Source organism: Xiphophorus hellerii, chromosome 20 (genome assembly GCF_003331165.1).
Source record: "Xiphophorus hellerii strain 12219 chromosome 20, Xiphophorus_hellerii-4.1, whole genome shotgun sequence".
Classification (NCBI taxonomy): Eukaryota; Metazoa; Chordata; class Actinopteri; order Cyprinodontiformes; family Poeciliidae; genus Xiphophorus; species Xiphophorus hellerii.
The window spans coordinates 10,799,425-10,815,209 of NC_045691.1; the positions used below are offsets into that span (position 1 = coordinate 10,799,425).

General features: G+C 36.1%; 1 protein-coding gene across 1 annotated transcript; it reads left to right on the forward strand.

Moving 5' to 3' along the window:
* Positions 1-548: 548 nt before the first annotated feature.
* st7l (suppression of tumorigenicity 7 like) lies at positions 549-15,120 on the forward strand. The gene is made up of 15 exons (XM_032549994.1): positions 549-729; positions 1,140-1,222; positions 2,269-2,428; positions 2,513-2,567; positions 2,718-2,833; positions 2,960-3,038; positions 3,438-3,526; positions 3,905-4,005; positions 4,204-4,318; positions 4,425-4,497; positions 4,593-4,695; positions 11,420-11,570; positions 11,709-11,801; positions 11,894-12,033; positions 13,816-15,120. The coding sequence occupies exons 1-15, from the start codon at positions 561-563 to the stop codon at positions 13,909-13,911; spliced, it is 1,623 nt and encodes a 540-aa protein (XP_032405885.1). The 5' UTR covers positions 549-560; the 3' UTR covers positions 13,912-15,120.
* Positions 15,121-15,785: the final 665 nt, after the last annotated feature.

The window sequence follows — 15,785 nt, forward strand, 5'->3', positions numbered from 1 at the left end:
TAGACATTGCAGTTGGTTTTCTCTGAGGGTAAAATTATACATTCAAACTCATTAATATTTGTTTCACTGTTTATCAGTAAATTACAGAAAAACTTTCAGATTTTGCCCTAATTCTGGCTTGGTAAAGTATCAATCCAGAATTATTCCAGAATCGGACTACAGAAGCATTGATTCCTCTGCAAAGTTTGTCCAGATATAAGAGGGGTTATTTAATTGTGTGGGTTAAAGAAAATCAACAAAAATTTCCAACTTCTGTGACAAATTTCTTGTTCTTAAAATTTGTTTAAGTTGGTTGTTCTATAATCATTCCAACTCATTTAAAAAAACAAAGAAACACAAAGCCCAAAATGAATATTACATTCATGACCATCATGGTGTATCAAAACTTCTGGATGGCCCTTTAACTTGTTCAATTAAATTCTTCACACAAGAGGTATTGACTTGAAAATGTTTTACAGAATTTTATTTTATTTCCGGAAATTGATTTAGCAACTACAAAATAAAAGCAGTTTGGCTTCGATGGTCACGTGACGCCACTGTTTACAGACATCCGGAGAAACATGGAGGACACCATTGGCAGTAATCCCCCATCTCTCGGATTTTTAGAGAAATTGAAGTCTTGGCTCTCCTGGTCATGGACTTACGTATGCTTCGTTTGGTTCGGCATGGTGCTGATTATGGTATATGTCGTGTGGAGTCCGCTGAAACTGCAGGAAACTCTTACTTCAGGTAAATTATTGCAGTTTGATGCTAGCTGCTGTTAGCCTTCGGGTTTGTAGCTTTTATCTCAGCAGCCGTTATTTTGACAGCTCGTTGTTTGTGTGGTCTGTACACGAACAAAGATGGTCTTTTGTGCGGAATTTGTCTGTGTAGTTGCATTATATCATGTGATAGTTAACATTTTTCCCATTCTTAATGGATATTTCATTATTTTATGATTATGCTCTTTACATTAGTCGGTTAAATTAGCTAAATAGCGTCAAATGCGACAGCGGATATTTTATTGTCATATAAATGCAAAAAAGTAAGTTATGTTTGAACTTTCATTTATTGTCATATTGAAAAACGGCACGGAACACCACATTTATGTGGTTTAGGTTGCACAAATCTGACTGCTCTACTTCATGTTTGTCTTTCAGCTTCAGTGTTTCTGAACACTCTCACTCCTAAATTCTACGTGGCTCTCACCGGAACTTCTTCCCTTATCTCTGGACTTATCCTTGTAAGTTTCCAACTCGACTATTAAAGCTTTTTATTTATGCTATCTCGGTACTAACTTTTCACCCACTGAAGGATACACCATCGCCAACCAAAGGGCTTTTGTTCTGCACATCTTTAGTGGGTATAGAAAGAAACAACCCTATTAAAGCGATTAAGACTTTGTTTTTTTCTGGAACACACTGTCTTCCCACCTTCCTTTGTCAGGTGGAAAGTGCTAATAGCTTGAAAATAATTTTGTGCATATCTCATCAATGACACCTTTGGGCAAATTGACTCTGGTGGTGCTTTGGGAGCTGTCAGTGGACCTTGACTTTGACTTTAAAATGCAACTTAAGAAAATATCAAGAAAAGCCAAACCGAGCAGGTGAACTTTATTTAGGGTTGACCATAAACACTTTAAATGATGGTAAATTTGTGCATCCTGGCAGGTGTTGAATGTTATCAGTTAATTATGAACAAAGCCAAATACCCAGTTATAGGAGTGTGTGCACATCTACAGAACCACATTTAAATTTTTAGGACTTTTCTTTTTAACTTGACCAAGACTTTTAATAACTACTGTGGATGCATGTCTGTAATAAAATTCCAATTTCAAAACATGATCCCTTAATGACAGTTCTAGGATAGTTTCATTTAATCAAAACAATTATAAAAGTATTTTATTCTGTCTGAATTTAACTCTTTAAACACTTGTCAATATTTTTTTAAACAATTCTCTAATTGTTTAAAAAGCTCTATTTAAGAAAAGCCAAAAATGAAGTTTGGGAAAAAGTTTTGTTTTCGGATCAACATAATGACTCACAAATGTTCAATTTCTTATCACATATTTTGGTACATTGCTATTTCTCTTTAACCCCTCATCTACTACCTTCTATTTGTGTCTTTTTGAATTTATTTAAACATAAGTATTTTTAATAGATTGTTTTGCATTGTTAAGATTTAGAATTATTGGCATGCTCTCTAATGTTAGCATTTATAATGGCATAAGAATATAATAACCATTGCTTTGTAATTGTTTCTCGTCAATGTTTGTTTTACTTGGAACAGATTTTTGAGTGGTGGTATTTTCGCAAATATGGCACGTCATTTATTGAGCAAGTGTCTGTGAGCCACCTGCGTCCTCTGCTGGGTGGGGTGGAGAGCAGCTCGTCGACTGGTCTCTTCTCATCAGTTAATGGAGAGGCAGATTCCAGACCCAGTGTTTCTGGTAAGTAAATATGAGCTTCATGTATTTAAAAGCAGTAGGAATCTTATTACTCCATGTGCTGACAAGTTGTCCTGCTTTTGGTAGATTGCAAGGTCTGGAGAAATCCTTTAAACCTTTTCAGAGGAGCAGAATACAACAGGTATGTATGACAATAACTAGCTGCTGTTTTAAAATTTTTCTAAAAAAGTATAATTCATGACAGAAACCACACTTTATTAAATATATTATTTATGAGTGAGAAATTGTACTTATTTTGTTACACTCCTGATGAAATATATACATACTACAGGTACACCTGGGTGACAGGGAAGGAACCTTTGACCTACTACGATATGAACCTTTCTGCTCAAGATCATCAGACCTTTTTTACTGGAGATACTCAACAGTTAAGGCCAGAGGATGCAGGTTTGTTAGACTTTACTTCTAACTCATTGTTAAATAACCCTCTCTGCTCAAATTATATAAAATAATAATTCTAAAGCAAGGTCTCAGAGCCATGAGAATAAACCTTAGCTCATTATATCCCCATAGTGATGCAGAAGGCATGGAGAGAGAGAAATCCTCAGGCCAGGATCAGAGCTGCTTACCAGGCCATAGAAATGAACCATGAGTAAGTTCTACTTTTACACATCTGCCAATCATATCCCAGATCATTCTACTGAAACTTCAAAAATCACTACATAAATCCATACTTTTTAGGGATTTACATTAGTATTTGACCTATGAATCACCTGTCAAAGTTATGGAAGAGAAAATGTGTACATTTTAAACACTTGATTGGTGATAACCTATCACTAATAACAGTACAAGGTTGTTGTAAGACACACAGATGTGTCATAGGAGCTTGTTTGCATGTCTGATGAATCATCTTGAATATATGTTTTTTTTCCCCTTCTTATAAATTATGCCATCTTACATTGGTTACATCTGCAAAAAACAGTAGTTTCTAATTGTCAAATTCAAAAGAGATATTTTGAGGTGTTTTTTGTTCATTTTTGTGCATGTGCAGCTGTGCCGCTGCATACGTGCTACTAGCAGAAGAGGAAGCCACAACCATCACAGAAGCTGAACGCCTCTTTAGAAAAGCACTGAGTTTTGGTAAGGATGGGTGCGACTGAACAGTGATTCCTGAAATCCAAAAGCTGATCAATTAAAATGCAAGTCCACAAAGTTGGTGAAGATACTCAGCAAACTAATTGTCTATGGTAATGGATGTAGTTAAGTCTAATGTAAAATTCTGCATGCTCTTTTACAACACCAGATCTCAAATGTGTAAAGTATTGACTTTAATCTGCAGTTGGTCCGTTATTTCTGTAAAGAGTTGTGCCATTATATATTGCTGTAACTTAGACCTCTGCTAATTAGCAGCTTCTTCTATATTCGTTCCGTTTACTTGATACATATTTTAATCCTACTTGTGTTCCTCATTTTTTAACACTTCTTTAATACTACATATATCTTCTTTGCAACCTACAGCTGGGAAAGATATCAATCTACTGGTTTACATTAAACGCAGACTGGCCATGTGTGCACGCAAACTGGGCCGGATTAAAGAAGCAGTAAAAATGATGAGAGATGTGAGTTTCTCTCAAACAAACTCATATCTGTCCAATTTTTTTTATATACAGTACAGACCAAAAGTTTGGACACAACTGTGTGTCCAACTTTGATCTTAATGAGAAAGTACTGTATACAAATAACTTTTGGTCTGTACTGTATATACAAAATAAATTTCAGAATATGTAGTGTTAATGTGATTTAAAATCTCATTTCAGTTAATGAAAGAGTTCCCATTGTTGGGAATGCTAAATATACATGAAAATCTCTTGGAGGCACTATTGGAGCTTCAGGCGTATGCTGATGTCCAAGCAGTCCTCGCAAAATATGATGGTAAGACTAAACGGAATGTTGAAAATTTTGCAAGTAGTCGTAGAAAGTAGCTCAGATGTCGCAATAATTGTACAACATCCACAAAACTATTTCTGCTTTATTTTAGATATTAGTTTGCCAAAATCTGCCACTATCTGCTACACATCTGCACTGCTGAAAGCACGGGCAGTTTCAGATAAGTATGTTCCTATTTGTCTTAACTAAATAGTTGCTAATCTTGTAAATCATCTACTGTCCATATCATTTAAACCTACTGTCTGTGACTTTTTTTCAGGTTTTCTCCAGAAGCAGCATCAAGACGAGGGCTGAGTACAGCAGAGATGAATGCTGTGGAGGCGATACACAGAGCTGTTGAGTTCAATCCACATGTGCCAAAGGTCAGTAATAAGTATAAGCTGAACCTCATGAAAGCTTTACATCAATGTAATATGTGATATTTAACTATAAAATAATGGTTTGGACTTAATAATTTAGTAACTCATCCTACTTATAAACCCTAAATAAAAAGAAGTACCCCCTGACAATTTTATATTTTGAAATACCTGAAACATTTTCAATAACAATGTTTATTTTTTTAAATCATCAGATGGAACAATAAGTGACACAATCAAGATCACTGTTTGCAGATAACAGTGTTGACATACTGCTGACTCACCAGCAGATGTCAGTGTGGGTCATTGTACCTAAAATCTCAGCATATTCTCAGTTCAGACAAGCCTTGTTGAACTCTTTGACATATCTGTTCTTCATTTTTTTTATTTCATGCTTGCTTAACAATGCTTTGAAACGGTGTATGGTTTTCTTTTCTTAAGTGTACTGTTTTAAAAATATCATAGGATAACAGAAGAGAGTAGTTAGTTTTGCTGGCTTTACATTGAACCGAAGGATCACGAAATTGCACCTGAAAGCCTCTTTTAAATCTTACATAAGTTATATGTTTGTGATTAAATATCACAGAAATATTCACAGTCACACATCCTCGTGTTCTAAAGAGAAACGAGAGAGAATCTGTGTGTTAGTTTGTATGAATCTTAGTGACAACAACGATTATTTGGATCCATGCTTTGTGTTTGTTTATTTGGAGATCCAATGGCTACTCTTCCTGTGTTTCACATCACTTTCGTTTTAAAGTGAGAATCCTCATCTTCCTCCCCTGTCCTGGGAAGGAGGATGAGGAGAGATGGTGGGGGTCACCGTCTCTCCTCTCAACACATACCCTCATTTCGCTTTCTTATCTTCCTATCTTCCCTTGCCCCATCTTCATCCAAAATTGAGCACACTTTTCATCATGATATATTTGAGCATTCAACATTTACTTTTTGACCCAGAATTCTGGGTCCCTCTCTCTCATATAAGAGTGTATGGTATGAAAATGCAAACACTGAAAAGTGGGGGCAGGGTGTTGTTTTGAGCTGCTCTGCAACGTCTGATGGATGAGTGCACCTGTAACTCTGCCCTTTGTAGAAATGTTCTCATCTCTTGAGCTACAAAAGATGCCTTGTAACTATTCTGTCTGACATGTAGTCCCCTCTCAGTTTCTGATCCAAAACACTCTTAATCACACATTAGTCACTTCTAGAAAACGAATTTGAAATTGATTTAAAAATCAATGAGTCTTGAAAAACTCATGCAATTGTAAATACATTTGTTTTGTCGTAATTACATTTCTTGCGTAAAATAATCCACAAAAATAATTTATATTAAACTTAAAACAACTATATTAACAAATAAACGGATATTGATGTTTTTTTGTTTTTTTTTCCAACAGTAGGAGTAAAGCCCTACTGTAAGGAGTAAAGAATGGGTCCTTTTTGTTGTGGCAACTGTGGCTCAGAGGGGATGGTAGTCATCTCACAATCTGAAAATTGTGGGTATGAATTCAGATTTCTTGATGTGTCCCTGTACAAGACACTTAACTCAAAGTTGTCTAATAATTTGCTTATCGGCATGTGAATAGATGAATCTGGCCCTAATGTGAAGCAAGTGAACTGTATGAGCAGAAAAGCCTTATATGATTTCAGTTTAGCATTTGTTGTTATGATCAAAGTGTATTTTTGTGTCGTTACTGTTCAGATCTAATTTACAGGGAAACACTGCTTACATAAGCTTTGTGGCCATTTAGGATGCATCACAGGTGACTTAATAACAACCTGGTCTGGTTTCAATATCAGAGCTGCTGTGAAGTAAAGCAAACAAAATAGAGGGGCTTTTCTTTTTTTTCTTTTTTTCAAAAATGAAAAGAAAGGTACATTTTGCATGCACATGTATGTCTGAAAGGAAGAGAAACTGGTAAATGCCTTTCCCCTATTTCCAGCAGTTGGATATGCACAGCCCCCAGCTACAGCATCAACACTCATATGGTCAAGTGGGGCTGCTCAACACATCAGTATGTTTATACTGGATAGATTTCCAGGTGTGAATTTATGTAACCAGGTTTCAAACGGTGCTTATGATTTCACAATGAGACAAAATAAATTAATTTTCAGCCTTTCTAAAGAGACCTGGGAAATTAAGACATCTGTTTTAGTAAACCTAATGATGCAAATTTTTAATAAGCACCATAGCAATTTTATCTTTTTAAATAATTGTGTTCTCATTGATTAGGTATAGCATAGTGTACACTAATATAATACATTACAACTGATGGCAGGATTACTAGAAACAAATATTTTTAATTCTATTATATCTTTTTGGATTATATTTCTTAAAAAGAAATTGACCTTTAAGAGTATCCTAAAAGATAAAAAAATTGGCCAAGAGCCCATCTGTAGTTGTGATTGTTGACACATCTGGTGGTTAGACTCAGCTTGGTGCCCTAACTAGATGTTTTTAAAAGAAGTCTTGTGGTGAATAAATTCATGAAGGATAAAGCGGTTTATACTGTATATGATGAGTGTGTTTGAGTTCGTTCAGGCTTGTCAAAGCCAGTAAAAAGTTCACACATGTAATCTTTAGCCACATATAATTCGGTGTGTGGCTAAACGCTGTCATCCTCGTGCACAGCTGCTTTCCCTTTTTCTTCTCAGGTTTTCTATCTTGCCTCAAGTTCTCCCTTGTCGGTTTCTATTTTGTTCTCCTCCTCTTCTTGTCGTCTTCTATTAATCTTCATTTCTTTTTTCCATCTGTGTGCCGATTCTATTTAGCCAATGTATGAACTGGTATTTCGGAAACTCGACAGTTTTGTAAATGGTTGCAGAGCCAACTACATGTCCCTGCTACCTTGATCTGCTTTACATTTACATTTACAGCTCCATTTGGCAATCCACATTAATTTTTAAGCTTGCAGGGTTATCCAATCGCCCCCCACCCCCTTTTTTTTTTTTTTCATTGCTAGTTTACTTCAACAGCAGTTTTTCATCGCACTATATTTTGGTCAATGTTCTCTGATCTAGATTGCTTGTCAGAGCTAGAAATACAGACTTTTCATGTTACCACCAAAATAGGCTATTCAATTTGTAAGTTGAGACACAGAAACAGGATTAAGTTAGTTTGAAACAAAGATGCATGAGGTTTGATTTTGACAGCAAAAATGGAGCAGCTATAGATATTGCCATGTAGTTTCAGATTTACCTACAAGGTTTCTGGTATTTTACCTTCCTGTAGTAAAATTGGCTAAAGCTGTATGCTAATGAGTTTTAGTTTTTTTTTTTTATTTCAAGTTTCAAAAATGCATGCCCATCAATCATACAGCAACTACAAAGCTGATGTCGTTGTTGCTTGTATGTCAGAGGCAAAAAGAGCCACAGAAGAAAATCAGACAGAGGCTTATGGGTCATGTTCTGGGCTTATGAGTGCCCCAGGATAAAAGGAGAACACATGAAACTCAATCTCTTCATCAAAGAGGCGGCTGGGACTAAAGAGCCAGACCTCAGAACAGGGTGGTGGTGGTGGGGTGTGTGACTAAGGTGTCACCAAGTCTAATGCCATGGCATGTGAGGAAGAACAGCTGAGCGGCTCTCTAAATGGTTAATCTTAAAACACAGAAGAGGCAGGTCTGTGTGTCTGCTGTATACTCTCCGCTTGTTATCAACAACACTTCAGTATGGATAAAGACAGAAGTAAAGCTGGGAACAAAACCTACAGTACTTCTCTTTTTCAAGTAGATTGTGTTACAGAAAGATTTTGCATTTGCTGACCTCTCCTTCCTTCCTCTAAAGGGTTGTTTCTGTCTGCGGGTTTCAAAATTTATTTTTTAGTGGTTATTTAAGACACAAATATGCAAAATAGATTTTTATTTTTAAATGGATTTTTCTTTATGCTTTTTGACCTTTTGTCAATGGATGAATGCAGCCTACATTTCTGATGAACGATTTTTTATGAATAGCAACTCCTCACATTGAAGAGATTTCAAAAGCTGCCTTAACACAATGTCCTGTCTTACCATGTTTGTTGGTGAATTAAAACTACATGCTATTTGGGTCAAAGTTTCAGAAAATTAAATGACTTTTATGGGGTTTTTCATATTTTAAGTATGTGTATTATGTTTGTAAATGAGATATGGATTTAATGTAGGCAACACTGTTTTGTTCATGTTGATCAAAGCGCTTTACATTTAAGCCAGATTCACCCAATCCTACTTACAAACCCACACAAATAACTCACCTTTTGGATTGTAGGACCTCTATCTTCCCACTGAGCCACAGTCATATAGGTTGTAGGTATAGTTCTTATATGCTGGGATGGAAACTGCACTACTGTCAGAAGTATGCTTCTTTTTAAAGGATAATTTTTGTTGATTTAGTTTTTTCATATTTAATGATTAACTAATTATCTAGGATAAAGGTTCAATCAGTTGATTGAATCAAAATGTAGACCAGGTTGACATTAGTTCAAGAGTTCAGCATGCAGAGAAACATGCACAGTCAGTGTAGACTGAATGCCTGCATAAGATTCACATAGGATGAGGTCATGTTATAAATGGGACATTGTTGTGAAATTTTGGTACTTGGGTAATTTTTTTCCCCCAAATTGTATGTATGATATTTATGGGATTTTATGGCATGTATGATATTTATGACATCAGCATAGTTGCTATGCTGATGTCATGGAATATTTTGGCAAGTCCAAATAGTTTTTTGGCAGTCTGGCTTTGCTGTAATTCAAATTGTGTATGCTTGCCATGTCAAATGTTAGGCAATGCTTGGAACATTATTACTTAAAGCCATGTTTTTTTTTATTTGTCATTGAAACACAAAACAGATGTATAATAGAGGGAGAGCATATTTGTTTCCGGTGCTTTAATGAAGACAACAAAAAAACTTTTCATAGCAATGTTTGAAAACTGTCTTATGTGCATGCTACACATTCTTATTGATTCTTTCACATCCATGTGAAAGACTAAAACAGCATAGAGAACACGAGAGGTTGTATACCTTGTGTGACTGTCAAACTGAGAGAAATGAAAAAAGAAGTTGTAGAAAGAGGAGGATGAGCCTGGTCTGGCTGGGCAGGCTGCGATCCAGGGGGCGAGGGGTGAAGCAGCATGGTCAGGCTGGTTGGCTGAGCCTCTGACCATGGAGGGGATTAGACAGGATTAACTCTGGGCCAACCTTCCCAAAGTGTCAGTCTGAGATCCAGAGCTCTGTGATGCTGGCCGCCTGGGAATCCAGCCCAGGGGGCCCCCAGCCTTGCACAGGGGTTTTGTTCTGCAGACTCCCTTGCTACACTTGGCACCACAGAGGTAAATTATAGAGTGGCAGGTTGATCATCGTGCAGCTAATAGTGACTTCCTTAACATTGCATAATTTAACTAATATATATGACAGAAAAACATAAAAAAAAACATTAAACAAAACACCTTTACTTGTATTTCAAGAAGCTTGTCATCTGTTATTTCAGGCAGACTGCCTGTTTTGTCAGCTGTTATCAACTCAGTGGTCAAAACTAATTCACTGAACAAACTTGCAGTTGGTAAAGAATAGGGGGCTGATCTGGGCATGTTACACATTCATAAAATGAACAATAACAGAAAGCTTGGGAACACCCCAACCTCTCCCCTCTCTACAATTGCAAAACAGGGCTCTCAAAAATACCTCACAAATACCTCACATGATGAAAATATATTTTCAGTCTGCAGGGAGTAGGACGAGTTGCTCAATTCGATTCAGGCAAGTACTGACTGAGAAACTATTAGTGGAATAAAAGTAAACTACCGAAACTACATAAAAAGTATTTCAGATTTTTAAAATGTTTAAGCTTTTTAAATAGATACAATATTACACCACATCAAATAAATTGATGCATTCATTTGAAAACAAGATTGTACAACTTTAATTTACAATTGGGTTGAAATATGCACTTCCTGTGTTCACATAAAATACAGAGGTGATGTTTCCAAATGCTTTATCTTTCTCCTGCCTTTTTATATCAGTTTTGTTTTCTTGAAACAAATGTCTATTTTTATGTATGGTGATTGTGGCATCATGCTGTAGGAAGGCTTTTTCTCTGAGAAAATTGGTAGAATTAGTGAGAAGATGGATTTAGCTAAATAGACTTATGGGGTAAAAAAAAAACTAAATCTTTTGTTAGCTGCAAAAGATTTAAGGCTGTGTCAAAGGTATGGCCAGAGTTGCAATACGATGGATAGATCAAAGCCTATTATTTTGCTTAGACAGCCTAGTTAAAGTACAGATCTAAATCCAATTATGAATCTGTCACAATTCTTAAGAATTAATATTTACAGACATTATGTATCCAATCTGACTGACCTTAAGCTGTTTTACCAAAACAAACTTACAAAGTTTTAAGTCTTAATATGTTAAAATTTAGTAGAGATGTTCCCCAGAAGCACTCAAAACAAAAGGCCAAATACAAATGTACGCCACACTTTTCAGCTCCTTACTTGTAAAACTTCTGAAAATGATGTATAGTTTTCCTTCCACTTCATATTTCCACTTCACATTACCTTTTGTTGGTGTATCTCATAAAATACAAATAAGGTACATTGGTGCTTTGGACAAAATGTGGCAATGTTCAAGAGGTATTGGTTTTTTGCAAAGCATGATATGACTCTGACTTGTGCTCAAACCCCAAAACGAATTGGAGACCATGCAAGACAAACATTTAACATTATCATAATTTTTTGTATTTTCCCATTTATAGTACTTGTTAGAGATGAAGAGCCTGATTCTGCCTCCAGAGCACATCTTAAAGAGGGGGGACAGTGAGGCAGTAGCATACGCTTTCTTCCACCTTCAACACTGGAAGAGAGCAGAAGGAGCCTTAAACCTGCTACACTGCACCTGGGAGGGCAGTATGTATCACGTTTTGTATTCTTGTTTTACATCTATCTAATTCTATGAAATATGTCCTTTTTTCTTTGTCACATTTTTTTCATATTTTCCTAATGTCTTGGATAAATCTTTGTTATAACCAGTGTCTGTCATTTCAGCCTTCCGGATAATTCCATACCCCTTGGAAAAGGGCCACCTATTTTACCCCTACCCAGGATGCACAGAAACAGCAGATAGAGAACTGCTCCCCTGTACGTTTCAGCAGCTTCAACCTGGTCTAGAAGGGTTTATCTTCCCTTTATAACAATTTTCTGGGTGTCTTTTTCTCTTATTTTTGTTCCAGCTTTTCATGAGGTGTCTGTATACCCAAAGAAAGAGCTTCCCTTCTTCATACTCTTCACAGCAGGTCTTTGCTCTTTCACTGCCATGCTGGCCATGCTCACACATCAGTTTCCTGAGCTCATGGGTGTTTTTGCCAAAGCAGTAAGTATTGTCACTGCATAACTCTGTCATATTACGAACATCTATTGATATTGATTTTAAATGTTTTAAATTAATTATTTAGAAGTTAGTCAGTTATCTTTTGCTAATTTATGGGCTTTTTGTTGAAAATACATGACTTTTAGCTTCTGTCTTCAATGTCTGTCAGTACCATAAGCTTCACGGCAGCCTAACCTTTAAAGGCTATAAATGTGTGAATGGGTTCCTATTACAGTTATTTGTTACAGAAATGTTTACTGTTTTTAACCACACTCTGTACTCTTTTGTTTATGGTTGACTTGTTTATTACGTCTGACTACATAGACTCATTGGGCCTTCCTTCGTCACAGAAACAAGGCCATAGAGAACATGTCGTGCTCTTTGCTTTGTTTCGTTAAAACTCGAGGGCAGAGTTTTACTTAACACCCAGGGTGCCTGGTTTGTGTAATGATCTTTTAGAAAGCATGAAACTGTTAAACTGAGGAATTCAGAGGTTAGCTTTGCGTTCTGAGGAGAAACAGATTTTAGTAAAGCTGCTGCTATGACTGCAGAGTTGTATTACAGTCTGCAGGTTTTATTATTTATGGGTATCTGTCATGCATAATAAGTTGAATTATTTTATATTATTAAATTGGATTGGCTTTACAAGATGATTTACTGTTTTATTTAAATTATTGATGTGTCAAACGCATCAATCAAACTTACGTAGCTTAATCAAGAATGCAACGTCCATCAGCAACTCTTCAAGATACTGCAATTTTATTAGAAAATGTTCAATGCTTTTCCAGGGCCTTTTATGGACTCAGTTTTATTTTTCTCTTTTTCATTTTTATTCCTAAACCAGCTTTTATATAAAGAGACCCCTTTACAAGTATGAATGGATTTTGAATTAAAGGGGGTTATTATGTATTTAATACATAGTACCCTTCTTTAGCACAATCATGCAAATATGTTACCTTCAACTGCTATGAAAATGGTGTATATATCAAACATAACTTGATTAGAAATTTGACTTCACACCACAGGTGTATCCAAAGCCTTGAAATTGTCTCCTTAAGAGCATTCCGACACTCTACCTTCAACACGTCGTCACAACAATGTTTTTCCATGATACCTTTTGCAAGCTTTCTCAAGAGCTCAGCAGATGCAGTTTCACCAGTTGTTTGCTAATTGCTGCTGCAACTAGTCAGTGGGGGAGGTGCTGGGGAGGGGTGCTCTGTGTGGTGGAAGCTCAGCTGCTGACTGAAGCTCCAAGGTGGAGTTTTGTGGAAATAGGCAGCACATTGTGAGCCCCTCGGATTTACAGGCGTTTAGCATGAATGAGTCAAAAGCAATACCTCGGGAAATCATTATAACATGATATATAGGTCTTCTACATTCTCCTTCCCTAGTCTGAATTATGAAACATGCTCCCCACATGTTGATGATTTTTTTTTTTTGTATTTCTTTGCCTTTGATTAAAAAAAGTGGGCCCTACCCCTTAACTCAGCCTTTTTTTTTCAGAACCAAAAAAGTTAAGGAACACTTAGGTTGCGTTACTTATTTATTTAAAAGTACAGAACAGGAAGCATGAATTTAAATGGTTGATAAAGATGTAGTTGTCACTTCATCTGTTCTGAAGTCTGACCATTAGTGTCATTACAAATAGAGCTGTTTTGGCCTAATTCTTGCCTGATTATCTATGCATAATATTTTTAGTATATTTTGGTATTCCTTGACATAAAATCCGAGGATCTTTTTGGCGCGATGAATTAAGGCTTGGTGTTGCTTTTTCTTTACTTTCAGTTCTTCAGCACACTCTTTGCACCGCTGGGCTTCTTTGCAGACAAAATGGAAAACTTCATGCCGTCCAGTTTTTGGCACCAGCTGACTCGGATTTGACCTCATCTCTGTCTCACTCAGTCATTCACGTGTACACGGACACGCACACACGCACACACACTTAATGAAAACACATAAACACCAATCTCACTCAAAATTCTTGGACAACAAGTGTTTGCTCTCCTGTCTTCAGCATTACTGTCCACTTGCTGCATTGTTACTGATTATATTGGCCAGGGTTGTGTCAACACAGCAAAAACACTTCTTAGATGCTCTCCAACATGCTTTTAGCTAACAGAGGTTTTCCAAGAACTGATTTGGTGAATACCACTTACAACTAATTATTCTGTCATGTTGTTTGTATTAGTAAATTCAGGCATTTTTAGTTTTCATCAGAAAGCTACTGTTAAAATGAAATGATTAAGATCTTCATGACTAATGCCTATTAATCATTACGTTTGTGTCTATAAAAAGTCATGAAGGAAACTATAATTTCTCATATGATGCATCTTCTCAGATGTGCCATATAATTTATCACTCTCCCTTCTTATTAAATGTACATGTCAAGCACTCAGTAGCTGATGTAAAAATAGACACATTCCTGAAAATACAACTCTTTAAATTACTGAGAACTGAAACCTAAGACTTATTCATCCACAAAGACTTTTAAATTAAGTCTCATTTAAAAAGAAAATTGAACTTGTTGAACAATTATTACATTGTCAGAACTAATTTGTCCAGTTGTAAATTATACTGACAAATCTTCACTTTGAGAGCATTTCCATAAGAACCATTATTGAAATAAAGTGCCTTTGTTAGTATTTTATGCCACTGAACACATCTAGTTTGATTACAAATGATTCCTTAAAAATATAAACAGAACTAATAATTATTCTGTTGTTAAAGGGTTTAATGAACTGACAAACTTTGCAATGGCTTACTAATCCTTTGTATGCCATTTCCAAATTGATTGTCCATCCTTTAGCTACACCAGTATATGTGTGCAGAGTTGCGGGGATCTGGGGCCTATCGCCAATGGCCATTAAGTGGAAGGCGAGGTAAACCCTGAACACAAATTGATAAAATGTATGGTAACTGATGACTATGTTTCATTCCAAGCTGATTTTTAAAAGTTGATGACAAAATATCTGTATTATACTACTGAAATAAAGCAAGGCATGCTGAGGACAGGAGAATGTGTTCACAACTATAATTACCTTTCAATGGGTTTGACAGCAAAAACCTACAATAAATGTCTCTTCCCTCTCATGTGTGATGTTTCTTTTTTTCTATATATACTGAAGTTGAATGAGCTCCCCTATCCCTGTTGATGAAAAAACTCCTACCACATGATGCTTCCTCCTCAATATGTCACTTTAGAGATGATGTGTTCAGGCTGAAACCTTTTCTAGTTAATTCCTAATTTGAGTAACAAGAATATCCCAAACAAAGAGCACATTTGTATGTTTAATACATGGGGTTCAGTGAAAACATTGTTGAGTTGTGAAGGTTTTTCAGGATGAATGACAATTCTTTCTTCTGACAGTAAACAATCCACATAAACTTATGTGCCCTTGGGGCAGATTTAGCTCTGAGATTTTGTTAAACTGAGATGCTGATTTGATATAACTTTGTTGGCAGAGAATTATTTTGATGCCATTCCTGTTATATGTACAGACTTCAACTGGGATCACATGTGGTGGAGGACAAAGCACCACACAAATTGTTTTAAGTATGAGTAATAGTTTAGTGTCATTTCTTTACTGTTGGCACAATTTAGCCAATTAATCAATAAATCAAGACAGTAATTATTTTTGTCCTCTGAATGCCACAGTCATAAAGCTAAAATATCAAAGGAACTTTGTTTCCATAAGGATACCATGAGGTCTTTATTGGTAATAAAAGAAGTGTGACTTAGTATAAAATCAGTCAAA

Bases quoted from the DNA above. Each gene is read 5' to 3' on its own strand.
- st7l (XM_032549994.1), top strand. From the start codon at position 561: ATGGAGGACACCATTGGCAGTAATCCCCCATCTCTCGGATTTTTAGAG. The intron at 3,039-3,437 runs GTAAGTTCTACT...GTGCATGTGCAG, and splicing joins GCCATAGAAATGAACCATGA to CTGTGCCGCTGCATACGTGC. The intron at 4,319-4,424 runs GTAAGACTAAAC...GCTTTATTTTAG, and splicing joins AGTCCTCGCAAAATATGATG to ATATTAGTTTGCCAAAATCT.